This window comes from Vipera ursinii, assembly GCF_947247035.1.
Source record: "Vipera ursinii genome assembly, chromosome: 2".
Lineage (NCBI taxonomy): Eukaryota > Metazoa > Chordata > Lepidosauria > Squamata > Viperidae > Vipera > Vipera ursinii.
Window position 1 is genome coordinate 66,327,604 of NC_139513.1, and position 15,795 is coordinate 66,343,398.

Below are 15,795 nucleotides of genomic sequence, written 5' to 3' on the forward strand. Positions count from 1 at the left end.
CCTTTATTATTGCTCTTCCCTTTTCCTTTGTTTCCCCTCCTACAGCATTGGTACTGCGATCTTATTTTTCTACAGCCTACAGCAAATCAGTGTGGCTTTTATTTTGGTGGAACTAAAAGTCTTATTTTATATTTATCCCTGCTTTCTTCTTATGCTGTTCTTCCATCCTAATAAACGCAAAGAGCTTCACAAATGTTTTACTTAAGAAGAGTCATCTGACAAATGCTCAATCTCTACTGGGAGTGTGAAAGGGAAACTTATACCAAAAGCATCCATAGTTATTTGCCCTTTGCCATGCGTTACTCAAAAACGTTGCCAGAATAATGAAGAAAGCACTAGTGTTTTTGCTCACACTGACCTCTTTTTGGCTTTTTGTTGTTCTGGCTATGATTCATTGATATCGGTCTTGTTGAAATAAGAATGAGATGATTTATGTTTCAGACATATCCAGAAACAAAATTAAAGTCCTGCAGGAATGGACTCTCATTCACATGACTCCTGAACTGGTGGGGAAGCACAGAAGAAAGCCACTTCTCTCAATTTAGCATGGAGTAGCAACTCCCCAACAGCTGGCTATGTTCATGTGACACCACTCTGTGTCAGGATGTGCAGAAAGGAAGGAAGAGAGAAAAGAGACTGTAAGGAGATGAAACCAAGTATGCAGCCAGATAAATGAAAAAAGGCAAAAGAGTCTTATCTAAGGCTTTCTTGCCACATACCTTCTTATGCTGCATACTGGAAGAAATGAGCTGGAAGATTTATCTTGCTCTCCTGAATCTTTATTGTTTTTTATACCCCCCCCTCTCTCTCTGTTTTTGGGGAAAACATCTACTATTGCATTTATTTTCCACTGAAGTTTTTCCTATAGTTAATCAGGTTATGCAATTTATACCTGTTCAATTCTTCTCCTCCTTCTCTTCCTCTTCTCTTCTTCCTCCTTCTAAATAATAATAATAATAATAATAATAATAATAATAATAATAATAATAATAATAATAATAATAATAATAATAATAATAATAATAATTTAATTTTTATACCGCCCTTCTCCCGAAGGACTCAGGGCGGTGTACAGGGCAATACAATAAAATACAATATATAAAAATTAAAAGAAATATTAAATACAATAGCCCAATTAAATAGATTAATACAAAATGTTAAAATACTCCTAAACCCATCAGACCAGGCCGGCTTGTTCAAATAAATATGTTTTTAGGTCACGTCGGAAGGAGTGAAGGTCGGGAGCCGTCCGGAGCTCCACCGGTAAACGGTTCCAAAGGTCTGGCGTGCCCACAGAGAACGCCCTCCCCCTGGGGGCCGCCAGTCGACACTCTTTGACCGACGGCACCTTAAGGAGGCCCTCTCTGTGGGAGCGCACTGGACGAAGGGAAGTTGATGCCGGCAGCAGATGCTCCCGTAAGTAACCCGGACCCATGCCATTTAGGGCTTTATAGGTCGTAACCAGCACCTAATAAATATGTAATATTCATTATAAAAAAATTAAGATAGCCAATATTAGGATAGCCAAGGGCAAAAATACCTGATAGGGCAGTTTTAACAACAGAAAAAAATCCAGAATGCACATTAAAATTTAAATATTCAATGAACTGCACAGCAATATTTGACTGGGTATTTAGTCTGCCTATCCTGATTATTTTGTCAGTGCATTGGGCACATTCTCACTTCTGGTGCTTTGCAAATCTATTCACCCTACATTAACACAGGCACTGTAGCCAAGCAGAATTCTTAACACTTTAACAAAACTGATTTGCTGAACTGCTCCTGATATGTTTATTAAGCACTAATCTCTTTGAATGTATAGCTATGTGAGCAAAAAGTCTCTTTTTGCTTAAAAGTCTTAAGCTACTTGTCCCTTTTGTTTAAAGCAGCTGGAAATGAAGCTGGGCTAAGCAATTGCTCTCCAGATTTTATGTCATTCTTTAGCTTTGGCAATAATGCTGTTCAGATGTTATTCAGATGGATAGCCTGTTTCTTTATCCATTCCATCCAGGAGAGCAAGCGCCATTCATTTTCCTTCGTGATAGCTTCCTATCTGTGTTGGGAAGAAAACTCCATTTTACCTTCCTTTCTGTTCACTTGGCTACAAAAGGAAACAGGCAGAACTCTTATTGTTTTAATGTGATTAAAGAAAGGGGAATCTAAGATTTCAATGGCCTTCAAGTTGGAATAAAAATTGTCCAGTAGTTCATTAATTTTCTCAAGCTGGCTTTTACTTCTCTGATGATTGGTATCCTGGTTGCATGCATTTAAGGGCATTAGTGAAACAGTGCTTCAGGACACTGTTTCTTGGAGATATAAAAGGAACCCATAATGCTTGAGTTCTGTCTTGCAAACTACAGGAGCACGATCCTTACCTTGGTCTCCGACATCTCCCAAATTGTCCTAAAAAGCAGAAACCCATGACCAGAAGAGAAGTGGCATGTCAGAAACTCCACACAGTGACCAATAAAATTATAGATACAACCAAGTTCAAATTAAACCCACAGCAGAGAACTTTCACAGTCAGAAGACATCACTTTTTGGGTAGAGCAGGAGAGGACAATTGCAGACTGCATCTACTCTGGGGTGTTATCTGTTCAAGCCCTCTCATGTGGCTGTTGAGGGGTTGTTTGCCTGTGTTGCAGGATGCATGGAAGAGTCCTAGAACTGGCACCCTCCTAACCCAGATCACTTGACTCTACCTGATGCAAAAGCATTTCCTAGCATTGTTTCCCTCCTTCTGTGGTATCTAGTGTTCTTATGATGGTCCTTTCATCTTATCCTCAACCACTATGTGAGAGTACAAATGAATTGTTCTTAATTGTTCCACTGTTAAAATGGTCTTTACCCTCTCATTCAAACATAGTGCAAGCGCAGCCTTGGGATGTGTACAAATTCTTAGGCTTTGTTATGTTTCTTTATTAAAAGAGAGTAAGAGACAGTAGTGACTTGAAACAGATTGCAATCACCAAAAAGGTTAGGATTGGTAATAATCAGTTTCATGCCACTTCAACTTAGCAATGGGGTTTGGCCCATTATTTCTTTAAGAAATACTTGTTTTTGTTCAGGAAATGTTACTTGACATAAGTACTTGACTAAAGAAGCTACTTGGATAAGCAGTGAAATATTTCAAACCAAAAAAAGAAAAAGTGCAGTTGCCATGACTTAATTTCCAGACAACTGTATTTGGATGACTGAGAATCTTCATCAACTTACTTGATATAATTTTTCAGTTCCAGTGATGAATGTAGAGGTATTTGGGAAAAGAAAGGGAACATTCTTTCTCAGGAATATTCAGGAATAGTCAAGAAAGTGAGGATTTCACTATAGATTAAATATGTCGTATTTAACATTAAATGTGAAAAGCATTGCATTTGTTAGTTGTTTGCTTTAAAAATGAAGCCAAATATACCTGTTCTGACCAGAAATAATTTCTCTAAAGCTTTCTCCAAAGGGAGAAACTTTAACATAGATGTTAAAAGGCAAATTTATGAATTAAAACAAATCTAGCTATCACTAAATAAAAATACTTCATGAGAGAATAATTTAAGATGAGAGACAGAAAGACTGCCATAGTCCTGATTTTAAAGAATTGAAGCTGTGACTGAAAAGGCTTTATCCAAAGACCTATAGGATCAGACATGTCTTTCTAAAGGAATCTGAAGGAGATATTTCTATAAACCAGAAAATACAGGGACAGACATACAGACTGATATTTAGAACTGTTCTTTTCAAACTACATAATCCTAATATCTTCTCTCCTTGAATAAAGATGGCACTAATTCACACTTCCTTTCCTCACATCCTCTGGCTATCTCGGGATTTCATCTCCCAAAATTCATAAACACCAGGCACCAAAATCAAGAAGGCTGAATAAATTAGAGGGGATGGGGTGGTGGTGGTTATTTTTGAATTGGCAATTAAGCATCCATTTTGGAGGCAATCCAAGACTTTGTAAACTGATTTCCTCATCTTCACGCCAGTGCTTGGCCTTAAGCCTAGTTGAGTGAAACTTTGCTTTGTTTACCACTAATTTTTAATTAACGACAATAGTCCTGTATAATTTTCCTAATAAATTAAGGACAACCTATGGCCTTTGGCAGATTCTCCACTCTGCCAGAGAGTTCTATTTGTTTCAGCCTCTAGATTTTAAATTTCAGAAAGCCTCAGTAAAATGTAGTCCATATTCCTCACTGAGAAAACAGTGTTTTCTTCCAGTCGATTTTCTTTCACCAACTTCTATGATTCTTGTGAAGATTAAAAGAAAGGAGAATGAAATCTGAACAGCAGATGTTTTTCAATATGTTTTGAAGGGGTGATAAGTGCTATTTTGTTTACCATATATTTATTCAGTCCCTTTGATTCCTTAAATGTGCTTTCTCTTTCTTTTCCTTGAAATAAAATAGGGTAATGTAATTATTTTCTTTGGACCAGCATTCACCAAAGCATATGCAAGCTTCCAAGAGGCATGAAACTTTTTAGCACATCCCATGGAAAAATAACAAAATGTCAGTTCCAATGTAGAACAATAAAAATAAATCGTAAAATAGATATTCTTCCACATGTAATCAATAATCATTGGAAGGGAGATGCTGGAATGTGTTTCCTGGTAGCCCACTCTGGAAGGCAGACCGGGCTCACTTTCAAAATGTTTTCAGCATCTGAGGGTGCAGAAGCTATGGCCGAGGAAGTTAAAATATTGCTTTGAATCTGAGGAGATCTGGGAAACCTAAGCTTGGTACAAACTTAATACATCCATTTTGTGCCTCACTTCCTTTTCCCCTGCAAAATCTAGCAATAATCAGCATAAATCAGGACAAGAAGCAATGGATGGAAACTAGTCAAGGAGAGAAGCAACCTAGAACTAAAGAGAAACTTCCTGACAGTTAGAACAATTAACCAGTGGAACAATCTGCCTCCAGAGGTGGTGAATGCTCCAACACTGGAGGTTTTTAAGAAGAGACTGGACAGCCATTTGCCTGAAATGGTATAGGGTTTCCTGCCTGAGCAGGGGGTTGGACTAGATGACCTCCAAGGTCCCTTCCAACTTCTTCTTCTTATTATTATTATTAAATACGGGGTGTTAAAGAAACAAAAAGGATGCTTTTAAATTTCATTGAGAAGATTTGTTTAATACCTTATAGCCCATCTGAGACAGCCAAAAACCAGGCCTCATCCAGTCTGCTCCAGGATGCTCTGATTCGACTCTAAGAATCACTTCAGCTTGTCCATCCTCACTTTGGGGTTTTATTCTCAGATTGTTCATTGAATTTATAATAAGGTCAGTCAATGACACACAGAGTCTCCTTTCCCTTCCCTTAACTGTATGTAAAGAAGATACATGAATAGGGTTAAAGGGAACTAGTAGGTAACCCTGAATGCTCTGGATGGATTTTTTTTTAATTGACAATTTAAATAAGAAACTGGAAACTGCCCAGTATGTGTATGTGTGTGTGTGTATAAAACTGTCAGGGAGGTGTCAGTATGATAGATTTGTAGTTGCTTTCAATTTTTAAATTTCAGTTATTTATTTGTATCCCACCTTTATTATTTTTACACTGCCTTGGTGGAGCAGTGGGCTAATGCCTCCTTAAGTAACACCAGCTGCCTGCAATTAGTGCAGGTTCGAGTCCCACCAGGCTCAAGGTTGACTCAGCCTTCCATCCTTCCGAGGTAGGTAAAATGAGGACCCAGACTGTTGGGGGCAATAAGCTGACTTTGTAATAATGCCACTTGGGGTGTGTGTGAAAGCCCTAACAAGCAGGCATATACATAGAATGAAGGCTACTGCTAAGCTTGTAAGCCGCCCTGAGTCTTCGGAGAAGGGCGGGATATAAATGAAATTAAAATAAAATAAATAAATAAATAAATAACTCAAGGTGGCAAACAGATCCAACACACCTTTTGCCTCCTATTTGCCCCACAACAACAAGCCTGTGAAGGGAGTTGGGCAGAAAGAGAGTGACTGGCCCAAGTCACCCAGCTGGCTTTCATGGCTAAGGCTGGACAAGAACTCACATTCTCTTAGTTTCTAGCCTGGTGCCTTTAACCACAATTCCAGTTCAATCAGTTTTGGTATTCAAACAGTGACTGTATTTAACTAATGGGGAATTTGAGTTTGTGCTAACAATTAATTATAATTAAAACAATTACAATAAATCATAGGCCTTTGTGAAGTTTTCCACTAATTAGCAATTAATGAATATCAGATAGCAGCAATGATTATATGCAGAACTATCATTTAGAATATTTGTTGCATCTCTCTCTCTCTCCCATATACCATACTTACCAAGCAAAATTAGCCTGATACTCTGATAGCCACTAATTCTGTCCAAACAGGACAGGGGCTTGACTTGGGTACTGCAGGCAGTCAAGACTAGGGAGAAATATTTTCTGCTTTGTGTATTCCGCAATGGGCAACCTTGCTTCTTCAGCCATTCTCCATTGTTTGCTCTTTCCCTTGTAAAACAGATGATTAGAGGCAGAATTTACAACTACCTAGAACTGATTAAATTAAGGTATTCACACAGTATGTTTCACTGGGTTAGGGTAATTTAATCCAGACAAATCTAGGGCAGTTTGGAGTTAAAGCTAACCTCAGAGTTTAATTAAAACTAATCCTCTGCTGATGGGATTATTGTGTCTGAATAATTCACTGATTTCCCTTTCTGGGTCTGCAGGGAAGACAAAATCTAGGGCAGCAGCAGAGCAAATAAGAATCACTAGATTGCTGCTGCTATAAACATATCAGGACAAGGTGCCTCCTTCATGTTTATTCTTTGACCAACTCAAACTGTTTTAAGAATAAAGCCCTATTTGATCTAGGGGAGAAGATGGATCCATTCTCAACTGCCTCAGTCTTTGGCTGACTTCAAGATGTAGGAAGTAACCTGTGTCCATGTGCTTAGGAAGGGTTGCTGGGATATCCTCATGGTGGACCAATTGTGTTGGTGTAAAGTATATTTAGGTATGTTTCCTTTTCTTTCTATTTGGGTATTTATTTCTTTTATGTCCTTTTCATAACATTGTTTATCCCAAAAAGGAATTGAATGATGGATAAGATTGTACATATTGGAATCCATTCGACATCTTGGCAAGCCCTTGTCTGGCAATCACAATAGAGACCAGCTTAGAGAAATGGTTGCTAAGTGACCAGATGTGCAAAGGTCATAAATATGAGAATTGATCATAAAGTGATTTTTCATTATTACAATTGTGCACGATCATTAAACAGTGATTACTTGTACACAAGACAGTAAAACAAACAAAAATTTCCAAACAAAGCGAAAGAAAATGAAACCAAAATCCACCAGGATCAAATAGTTATTGTGCAACTTCAAGCATGCACGCAAACATACTACACTGCACTCTACTGGTGATGAACTAACAAAGTTAGAAATGCCAAAGTACTGTTGCAGCATCTGTCTAAAGGCCACACCTTTTGATTAATTTCAGCATGTTGCTTGGGAGATGAAGTCCATCAAAAAGATCTTGGCATATTTGTGTTGTTTGAAATAGTTCTTTTCTTCCATAGAGAAAAGGTCAATGCAAATTTACAGCCAAAAATACCTACCACCTGTCTCTCCAATTGGCAAATATTGCTTTCAAAATACTGAAAAGACTCTAACAGGTTGCCCATCAGGAATCAAGGTGTTAGTGTATACACATTGTTATTGTAATGTATACTACTTTTTTGATTATGCCATTTTTGTTGACATACTGAGCCTTCTTTTAGATTCTGTAAGACACCAATAGAATCCCATTTCATTTTACAACATCACACATAGTGGGTAGCATTTTATTATTACTGTTTTTTTTATTGATAGTATTATTCTTCTGCATTCAGCCTCAGTTTATTGGTGCACATTCGCTAAACTGTTGCATCTCTATCAGTGCTAAACTGCACCCCATGAGTCGATTAAGCCATGTGGCAGGTCACACAGTATAAGAACAAATCACTAAACAAATAAATATATTCAAAGCACACTGAACAAGAGTGACAGCACAGACTATAAGAAGCATTGGTCCTAATTGTTTTCTTCTTAGAGGAGTGACTGGAAGTCTGATTCTGCTAATTCTTTTCAGCCATCTACACACTCATTTCTTAGGCTTTGTTGCTCCCAATTAAGGCCATCAGTCTAAACATCAATTTAGCTTTAATGTGACAAACTGTTGACTAGCTTTCTGTCCTGGCATCTCTTCCTCAGCAGAGTCTGCTTCAAGGGAATACTTAAGTTTTCTAAGTGGGATGAATGCTGTTCCTTTCTGGAGTATTTGAACTCATCTGTTGCTGAGAACATTGATCTGTGTAGTCAAGATGGAGCTGGACTAGGGGAGATATTACTGCCAAAGAACAGGACAGACAACTGAATAAAATGTGTGTTGACTAATGTTCGTATGGGCACCAGACAAATCCAAGAGAAATGTAATTTTTCTCCTGCAGTGCTACAATATGGTAAAGAGCCTTGGTGGCGCAGTGTTAGAATGCAGTATTGCAGGCTAACTCTGCCCACTGACTGGCTCAAGTTGACTCAGCCTTTCATCCTTCTGAGGTCAATAAAATGAGGACCCAGATTGTTGGGGGCAATATGCTGACTCTAAATCACTTAGAGAGGGCTATATAAAGCACTGTGAAATGGTATATAAGTCTAAGTGCCATTGCTATTTCTATTGCTATTAATCATAGGCAATGATAAAAGAAATGTAAATTTATGAATGTAATCAAATGCACAGATAGGTTATGGAATACCTAGTTTGATATTAATACTTATAAAAAAATTGGAATAGTGTTTTTCATCGTTTCACTGAGTAAGAGTTAGCAGAGTAGAAAAAAAGAAACACTGTAAATACAATCTCAGCAGAAGTAGAGACTTCAAATCTTGGAAAAACAATACTCAACATGGAAATAATGAACTTGAATGAAATTATTTAGCCTCTCAGATTTCAAAAATGTTCCTCATAATCTTCAAGTCCAGCAGTGTAGCTTTAAATCAATATTTTCCAATTGCTACCTCGTATTATCATTACTGGCTATGAGAAGGTTGGCATTTACCAAAAATTGAACTTATCAACATTATGGAGAGTAATGAACTGCTTCTTGTCAAGTCCAAGTTGATCTTAATAAACACTATCAATTCATGATTTATTTGTTGTCTCCTCATAAATTAACGACATGATGGCTAGGAAACTGTTGTCTTAGATAACAGAATAACAGAGTTGTAAGGGATCTTGGAGGCCTTCTAGTACAATCCCCTGCTCAAGCAGGAGAGCCTATACCATTCCAGATAAGTGGCTGTCTAGTAATGGAGAACCCACAACTTCTGGAGCAAGCTGTTCCATTGGTTAACTGTTCCCACTGTCAGGAAATTTATCCTTAGTTCTAGGCTGATTCTCTCCTTGACTAGTTTCCATCCATTGTTTCTTATCTTGCCTTCTGGTGCTTCTGGAGTCTCAACATCTTTTTTATAATATGATGACCAAAACTGGAGGCAGTATTCTAAGTGTGGTCTTATTAAGTCTTAGTAAAGCAATATATTAAGGCTTTAAAAAGTGGTATACTACTTACTGAGGGTTTATAAAAATGGCTTTGAATTCGGAAAACTTTCATTCCAGTGTAGTTGAAGGTTATTACATTGGGGGAAAGGGGGAGGTTTCTTACAAGGAACATGGAATTTGCCATTTTTACAATCCCCTACATTTTACATGTGATGCTATATTTTGATTATGACATAGATTTCCTTGGATTCCTTCTTAATACTACCATAATTTTGCTTTGGCTACTCAACCCCTATTCACTGGGTTTTTTATTTTAGTTTGCTAATCTACAATTCCATCCTAATGAACTAAAATAGCAATTCCCAATCTTTTGGACTGGGCATATTCGACATGAAATTATGTCCTGAAAGCCCTCATAAAACAGTTACCATGAAGGATGTAGCATATTTTCCAATTAACAGAAGGCAGACTAACAAGGTTGCTTCTTGTCATACTTTTGACAAAAGGCTTTTTCAGCCATAGTAACCCCAGTCCTCAAAGCACTGATTCATCTGCTTTCCCCAAAAGCAGGATGAATATGGCTGCTTCCCTGACCTTTCAAGGTCACTTGCGAATGCATTGATTATAGCCCTATTTTCTATCCAAATGATTATAGCCCTATTTTTGTTTTCTATTTTGCCTTTGCCTTGATGATCAAAGGAAAAATGAAGGGTAACAAATATACCTTGATAACCACTCTTCTGTCTTGTCTGCATGAATTGCCTTCATCTTATCCCCAGTCCACCAGTGAGACAGAGTTATCTTTACCTGCACTGGGATTAATGTGCATGCTAGCAACTTTAACAGTATAAAATCGGTTAGCTCTGTTATCTCAGCAGGTATTTTAGCAGGTATCTAGCTGAGTTTTCTACCAACTTAAGGGTGGTTGGAGAGCATGTCAATTCTTCCCTGAAGAAAAACTTGTAGACTTTTTCTCTGACAGGTGGACTCTCATTAAAAAAGGCTTCAGCTTTAGTCATCCATCAAATTTATTTTTGAATCAATCAATCAGAATAGAGCTGTAAGGGACCTTGGAGATCTTCTAGTCCAGTCCCCTGATCTATATCATTTCAGACAAGTGACTGTCCAGTCTCTTCTTAAAACCCCCCAGTAATGGAGTACCCACAACTTCTGAAGGGAGCTGTTCTGTTGGTCAATTGTCCTCACTGTTAGGAAGTTTCTACTTAATTCCAGGTTACTTCTCTCCTTGATTAGTTTCCATCCATTATTTCTTGTCCTGCCCTCTGGTGCTTTGGAAAATAAATTGACCCCTCCACTTTGTGGCAGTTTCTCAAATATTGGAATACTACTATCACGTTGCTCCTAGTTCTTCTTTTCTCTAGACTAGCCAAACTCAAATCCTGCAACTGTTCTTCATATGTTTTAGTCTCCAGCCTTTAATCATCTTAGTTGCTCTTCTTTGCTCTTTTTCCAAAGTTTCAACATCCTTTTGATAATGTGGTGATCAAAACTGGATGCAGTATTCCAGGTCTTGTCTTCCAGGTCTGGTCTTGCTAATACTTCACGGGATTTCGATGCTATGTCTCTGTTTATACAACCAAGGATTGTATTAGCTTTTTTGGCAGCTATTGCACACTCCTGACTCATGTTTAAGTGATTGTCCACTATGACCCCAATACATTTAGGCAAGAAAAACCAAATGTACAGGTATAGTATAGGGGGTACCTTGCTCAATAGTAGTAACTGTGAGAAGGATCTCGGAGTCCTAGCGGACAATCACTTCAATATGAGCCAGCAGTGCAGCTGCCAAAAAAGCCAACACAGTGCTAGGCTGCATTAACAGAGGGATAGAATCAAATTCATGTGAAGATATATATTAATGTCTGCAGGAAGCTCAGTTACCATTTCAGTTTATGGGAAAAATATGTCTCAAAAAATTATCTCTGAAAAAATCAAAATTGGGCAGATGCTAATGAAACATTTTAAACTTGACCCTAAATCTTACTTGGCATTCTGCCGTTTTGCAAAAGTGCTGGACATCTGACATAAACAATTTATTAAGCTATTGAAAGAACCAGATGTATGTTTGTATGTGTGTGTGTGTGTGTTGTATCTTATAATTATTTTGTTCTTGTATAATATAGGAATAGAAAATAATTTTAAAAAGAGCCACCTGTACATGTTGCTATGTATCCAAATATTTATGAATGTGCATATCTATATTTGCCTGTTAGGAAATAAGAACCGGGTATGCTTTGTGTGATATTATTAATAATAGAAATAAAGAACACTGACTTTGTTATACAGTTCCAGTATAACACTGAAAACAAACAGATAATTCATAGCTGAAAGTATCCTACATCCTACTACAAATTTAGTCATTCTCTCTAAAAATTTTAATCCTGGAAATAGTGCTTCTAAATCTAAGGTATAGGATGTGCTATTTTTGAGGGCCAAAAGTTAATTTGAAATACAAATCACACAATGTGCTACTTCTTAAAGCAGCCAGCTCTTTTCCTGCAATCACCTGGCAGATCCCCACAGCAGTACTAATTTCCCAGATGTTGATTCCCTGGAACTTCAGACCTTCAGTCTAAAAATAAGTGGTCCAGAGTTGCTTGATGGTGAGAAGAATATCATACAAATTCAGTAAGTAAACAAACAAGCAGGGCAACCCCACCTCCTAATACTGAGAAGAATCTGGACCCGAATCTACAGAGGTTTTATTGGGCAATTACCAAGACTCTCATCATGTGCCTCTGAACTTTTCTGTTTAACCTACTGTATAGCTGGCACCTGTAGAAAAGCCTGGATTTGGTTAGAGAGTCACAAATAGTATGGGGGGGCACTACATCTTGCAATAACTTGTAACCTCCAATAACCCCAATCCGCCAGTCCTTTTGACACCTCCTGGAAACTAAGTCCCAACATATGGCAGCATCTAGCTGACCTTGCATCCTCCTGGCCTTGCAAGCTAAGCAGGTTCAGGGAATAGCAGGAAGGTCTACCAGACAAGACCATGAAGTCAAAAATATTCCTATGCAGGCAGTGGAAAACTTCTTCTGTAACACTGCCAGGGAAACTACCTTGTTGTGTTTATTTGCTCCTTGGAACCATGACTGGCTGAATGCATCTTTGTTTATTTTACCTGGAGGCGGACAACCTGAACACTGTTAATGACATTTTTTTCCTAAAAAAAAGGGGAAAAAAAAGAAAAGCCAAGACACAAGGTTCTTCTTTCACATTCTTTTGAATTTCTTTCCGGAAGGCTGTGCATGTGCTGTGTCTCATAGATAACAAGAGTGCATGAAAAAGTAGAGTGACATTTAAATGCTTTCAAGCCTCTTTGAAGAAGCAGCTAAAGTATGATGCACTTTAAAAGGTAGTGCACGATATAGGTGGACTTATAAAAGTTATAAAAAAGGGAGAAAACTTGGAAGAGTAAACAACATAAGAGACACTCAGCTTGTAATGCTGCTCTTGACATTTCAGTAAAATGCTTTTTTATATATATAAAAAAGCTTAGAATTCTCTGTACAAGTGTTAATCACCGGATATAAGAAGGAACTGGGACTAGATGAGCATGAAAGTAAATTTAAAGAAACCCCCACACAATTGACAATAATTTACAATAATTATAAATACAAATAAATATTATAAAACAATATGTTACTTATGTAACAGTAACAGTCTGATTGATAGTCTCTATGTAAAAGCATGATCTGGAAAGGAAGCCAATTTGGTGGCATTATGTACCGTCATTGTAATGATTGCCTCAATACACGTCATAGATGACATATGCTATAACCCATCCTTGAAACATTTCCCTCAAAAATCTGTGCTTCCCCCTATCATGAGGTCTTCTGTGGATTCTATGCACTGCTAAGTACAATGTTGGAAAGCTCCAATGCCCTCAACTTGATCTGTGAAACACCAGCAGGGGAAGATGTATGCTGTTTACACAAGCAAAGAGAATCAGTCTCAGGAGTTCTCAGATGGCACTGTGAAATTGACCAGAAGGGATTATGAAATTGACTAAAATAGATTGTACTATGTGGGGAAATTTTTTAGAGAACCCATGAAGTGTATGGAAAGAAGTGCTGCTTCCCCCCAAAAAGAAAGATGGATTATTTTAAAAATCATCTAATGGCAAGGAATTAAGAAGAGTCTAGTAGCACCTTTTCTAACACATTTTATTAAAAGGCATACACTTTTGTGACCTGCAGCTCTCTACATTAGATGCATTGTTTCGCCATCATAGACTAACACAACTCTCCTCCGACAATATCTATACCGAATGGGTGGAAACCACAATATTTTCTTTGGACCCTCCCTTTAGCATATAGAGAACTGGATTAATCCCTCATCTCATGTATGGCAAATAATTTCACTGCACTGTTCATCAATTTCATCAACTCAGGAGCAGTTGCACTTTGGGGCCACCTCAGTGCCTTGGGGAATCCAGCACTGATTCTAATATGTATTCTAATTTCACCTTTTTTCATATATATACCCCTGTTCTGTGGCTTCATTGTTTTCCTCACCTGTGAAATAGAGATGTTAATTCATAGTGTATACATACTTGGCTTATTTTGGAATAAGGAGAAATAAGGATGCAGTTTGGGGAGACTGAGGTTTATGCAGACTCATTATCTTAGCAAAAACCGGGTAGAGAATAACTTCTGGAAGCAATTTTATTTGGACAGAAGGTTACACATAGTGACTAATGGGCTGGAGCAGGGAAAAAATGAAGGGCAATCAGCCCTGTCTCTCAAGAAGTAAGCTTGTTGTTTCAGAATTCAACTTTGCATCACTAGCTTTATGCCACCCATAACCTTCCTGAGGCAATAGATGTAAAAGCAGTTATGTAAGTTGTTTCCTTGTGTAAAGGACTTTGCATATGTCTATGTGACACTCCCTATTGGTTGGATCACGACTTTTACCACTTCCTTCTTCTCTTAGTCCAATTCTCATCCTCTTTTGGTTCTGATCTGTCAAGTTCAGGCTTTTTCCTGACCAACTCTTTCTCAGTAATGAAGAAAAACATATTACAAGAACTGAAAGATTGAGTAACATTGGTTTCCATTGTTAGGTTATTTTCTAAATAAAGATGCATTTATTTTCTTTCTTGCAAAAACCACCCTCAAGAATATTGTCTTCTAAAAATTATATTTCCGACTTCATTGTTTCTCTCTCCTGACTTTATTTTCACTATTTACAACGAATGTATCTTCTGAAGAAAAACAGAAAAGTTATTTCTATTTTCTATTTCTCTCTCTTCCCCAGGCTGCATTTAGAAGTGTGGAGTTTCTGAGGTTTGAAATATCCCTTAGTTCCTGTTATGAAAGCTCACAACTGAAACTCATTTCAGGAAGAATTGACTGATTCAGATGGCAATCCTGAAAGTAAACATCAGTGAAAATGAGTGTCATCAGATGACACTGCAAAGGGTTCAACTTTTCCAGTAGGAGATCCAGGCCAAGGCTCATGAGAAAAAGGAAACAAGGCCATTTAAAGCGGAGAAATGGAAAAAAAAATAGGAAGCTTGTCATGAGGGCAGGGATGCTGCTTGTTGACTTCTTGACTGACCTGTAAAGATGAAAGGTTTAGATCCTGTCAATTTCTCAGGTGTAAGAATTGGCCATCATGTATTCACAAATATCTGTGAGAGAAAGCAGTTTTTCTTTCATGCTACTCGTGGAACTCTGCTATTCACTGAGAATGTGACTTTGTGGGAACATCAATAAATGCTTCAGGCTTCTTCCTGCTTCTCACACTGTGAAGGAACTCTGTCATAGATTCCTTCCATCTAAAGCCTATATTTCAATCATTACTGCCCAGAGAGACAGATATTATCTGTTCCAAACTAGAGCAACAACCTTTGAGGGCATGGGAATTACTCCTGGTCAAAGTCACCTTGCAGACAGTTCAAGCAATATGTAGAGGTTAATGTTGCATGACCTCTCTGTACATCTCTTTCTTTTCATATGTACAGAAGAGGGTGGGCATCAATCATTCTGACAGAAAGGAGACTTTTGGCTGTAGTTCTCTGACTAACAACAGATGATCTCTGTCAGCTTTCCCTGACTAGGCAACTTCTCTTGTGTTGTGTTAGACTATTTGGGATTCTATAATTCTGACACAGAACTCATCAAAAAGGGAAAGTTGTCCTAATTTTGACTTAATAAGGATTAAATCAATCAAAGAGCAGTTAGTGGCTACACAATTATTACTTCCAGGTTTGAAGGCTTGATCAAGAGATTTATTAATGATATAAACAAATTTCAGTCGAGTAGCAGG

At 37.8% G+C, this 15,795-nt stretch overlaps 1 protein-coding gene across 1 annotated transcript in view; it reads right to left on the minus strand.

Annotated features, from left to right (window-relative positions):
- RPL29 (ribosomal protein L29) overlaps positions 1-13,257 on the minus strand; it is a gene marked incomplete at its 5' end in the record, with an annotated part of 85,882 nt that extends 72,625 nt beyond the window's left edge. Inside the window, 2 exons of the mRNA XM_083353359.1 lie at positions 12,644-12,685; positions 13,252-13,257. Of these exons, the coding sequence (XP_083209485.1) occupies positions 12,644-12,685; positions 13,252-13,257 (48 nt within the window). The remainder of the gene's footprint in view (positions 1-12,643; positions 12,686-13,251) is intronic.
- Positions 13,258-15,795: the final 2,538 nt, after the last annotated feature.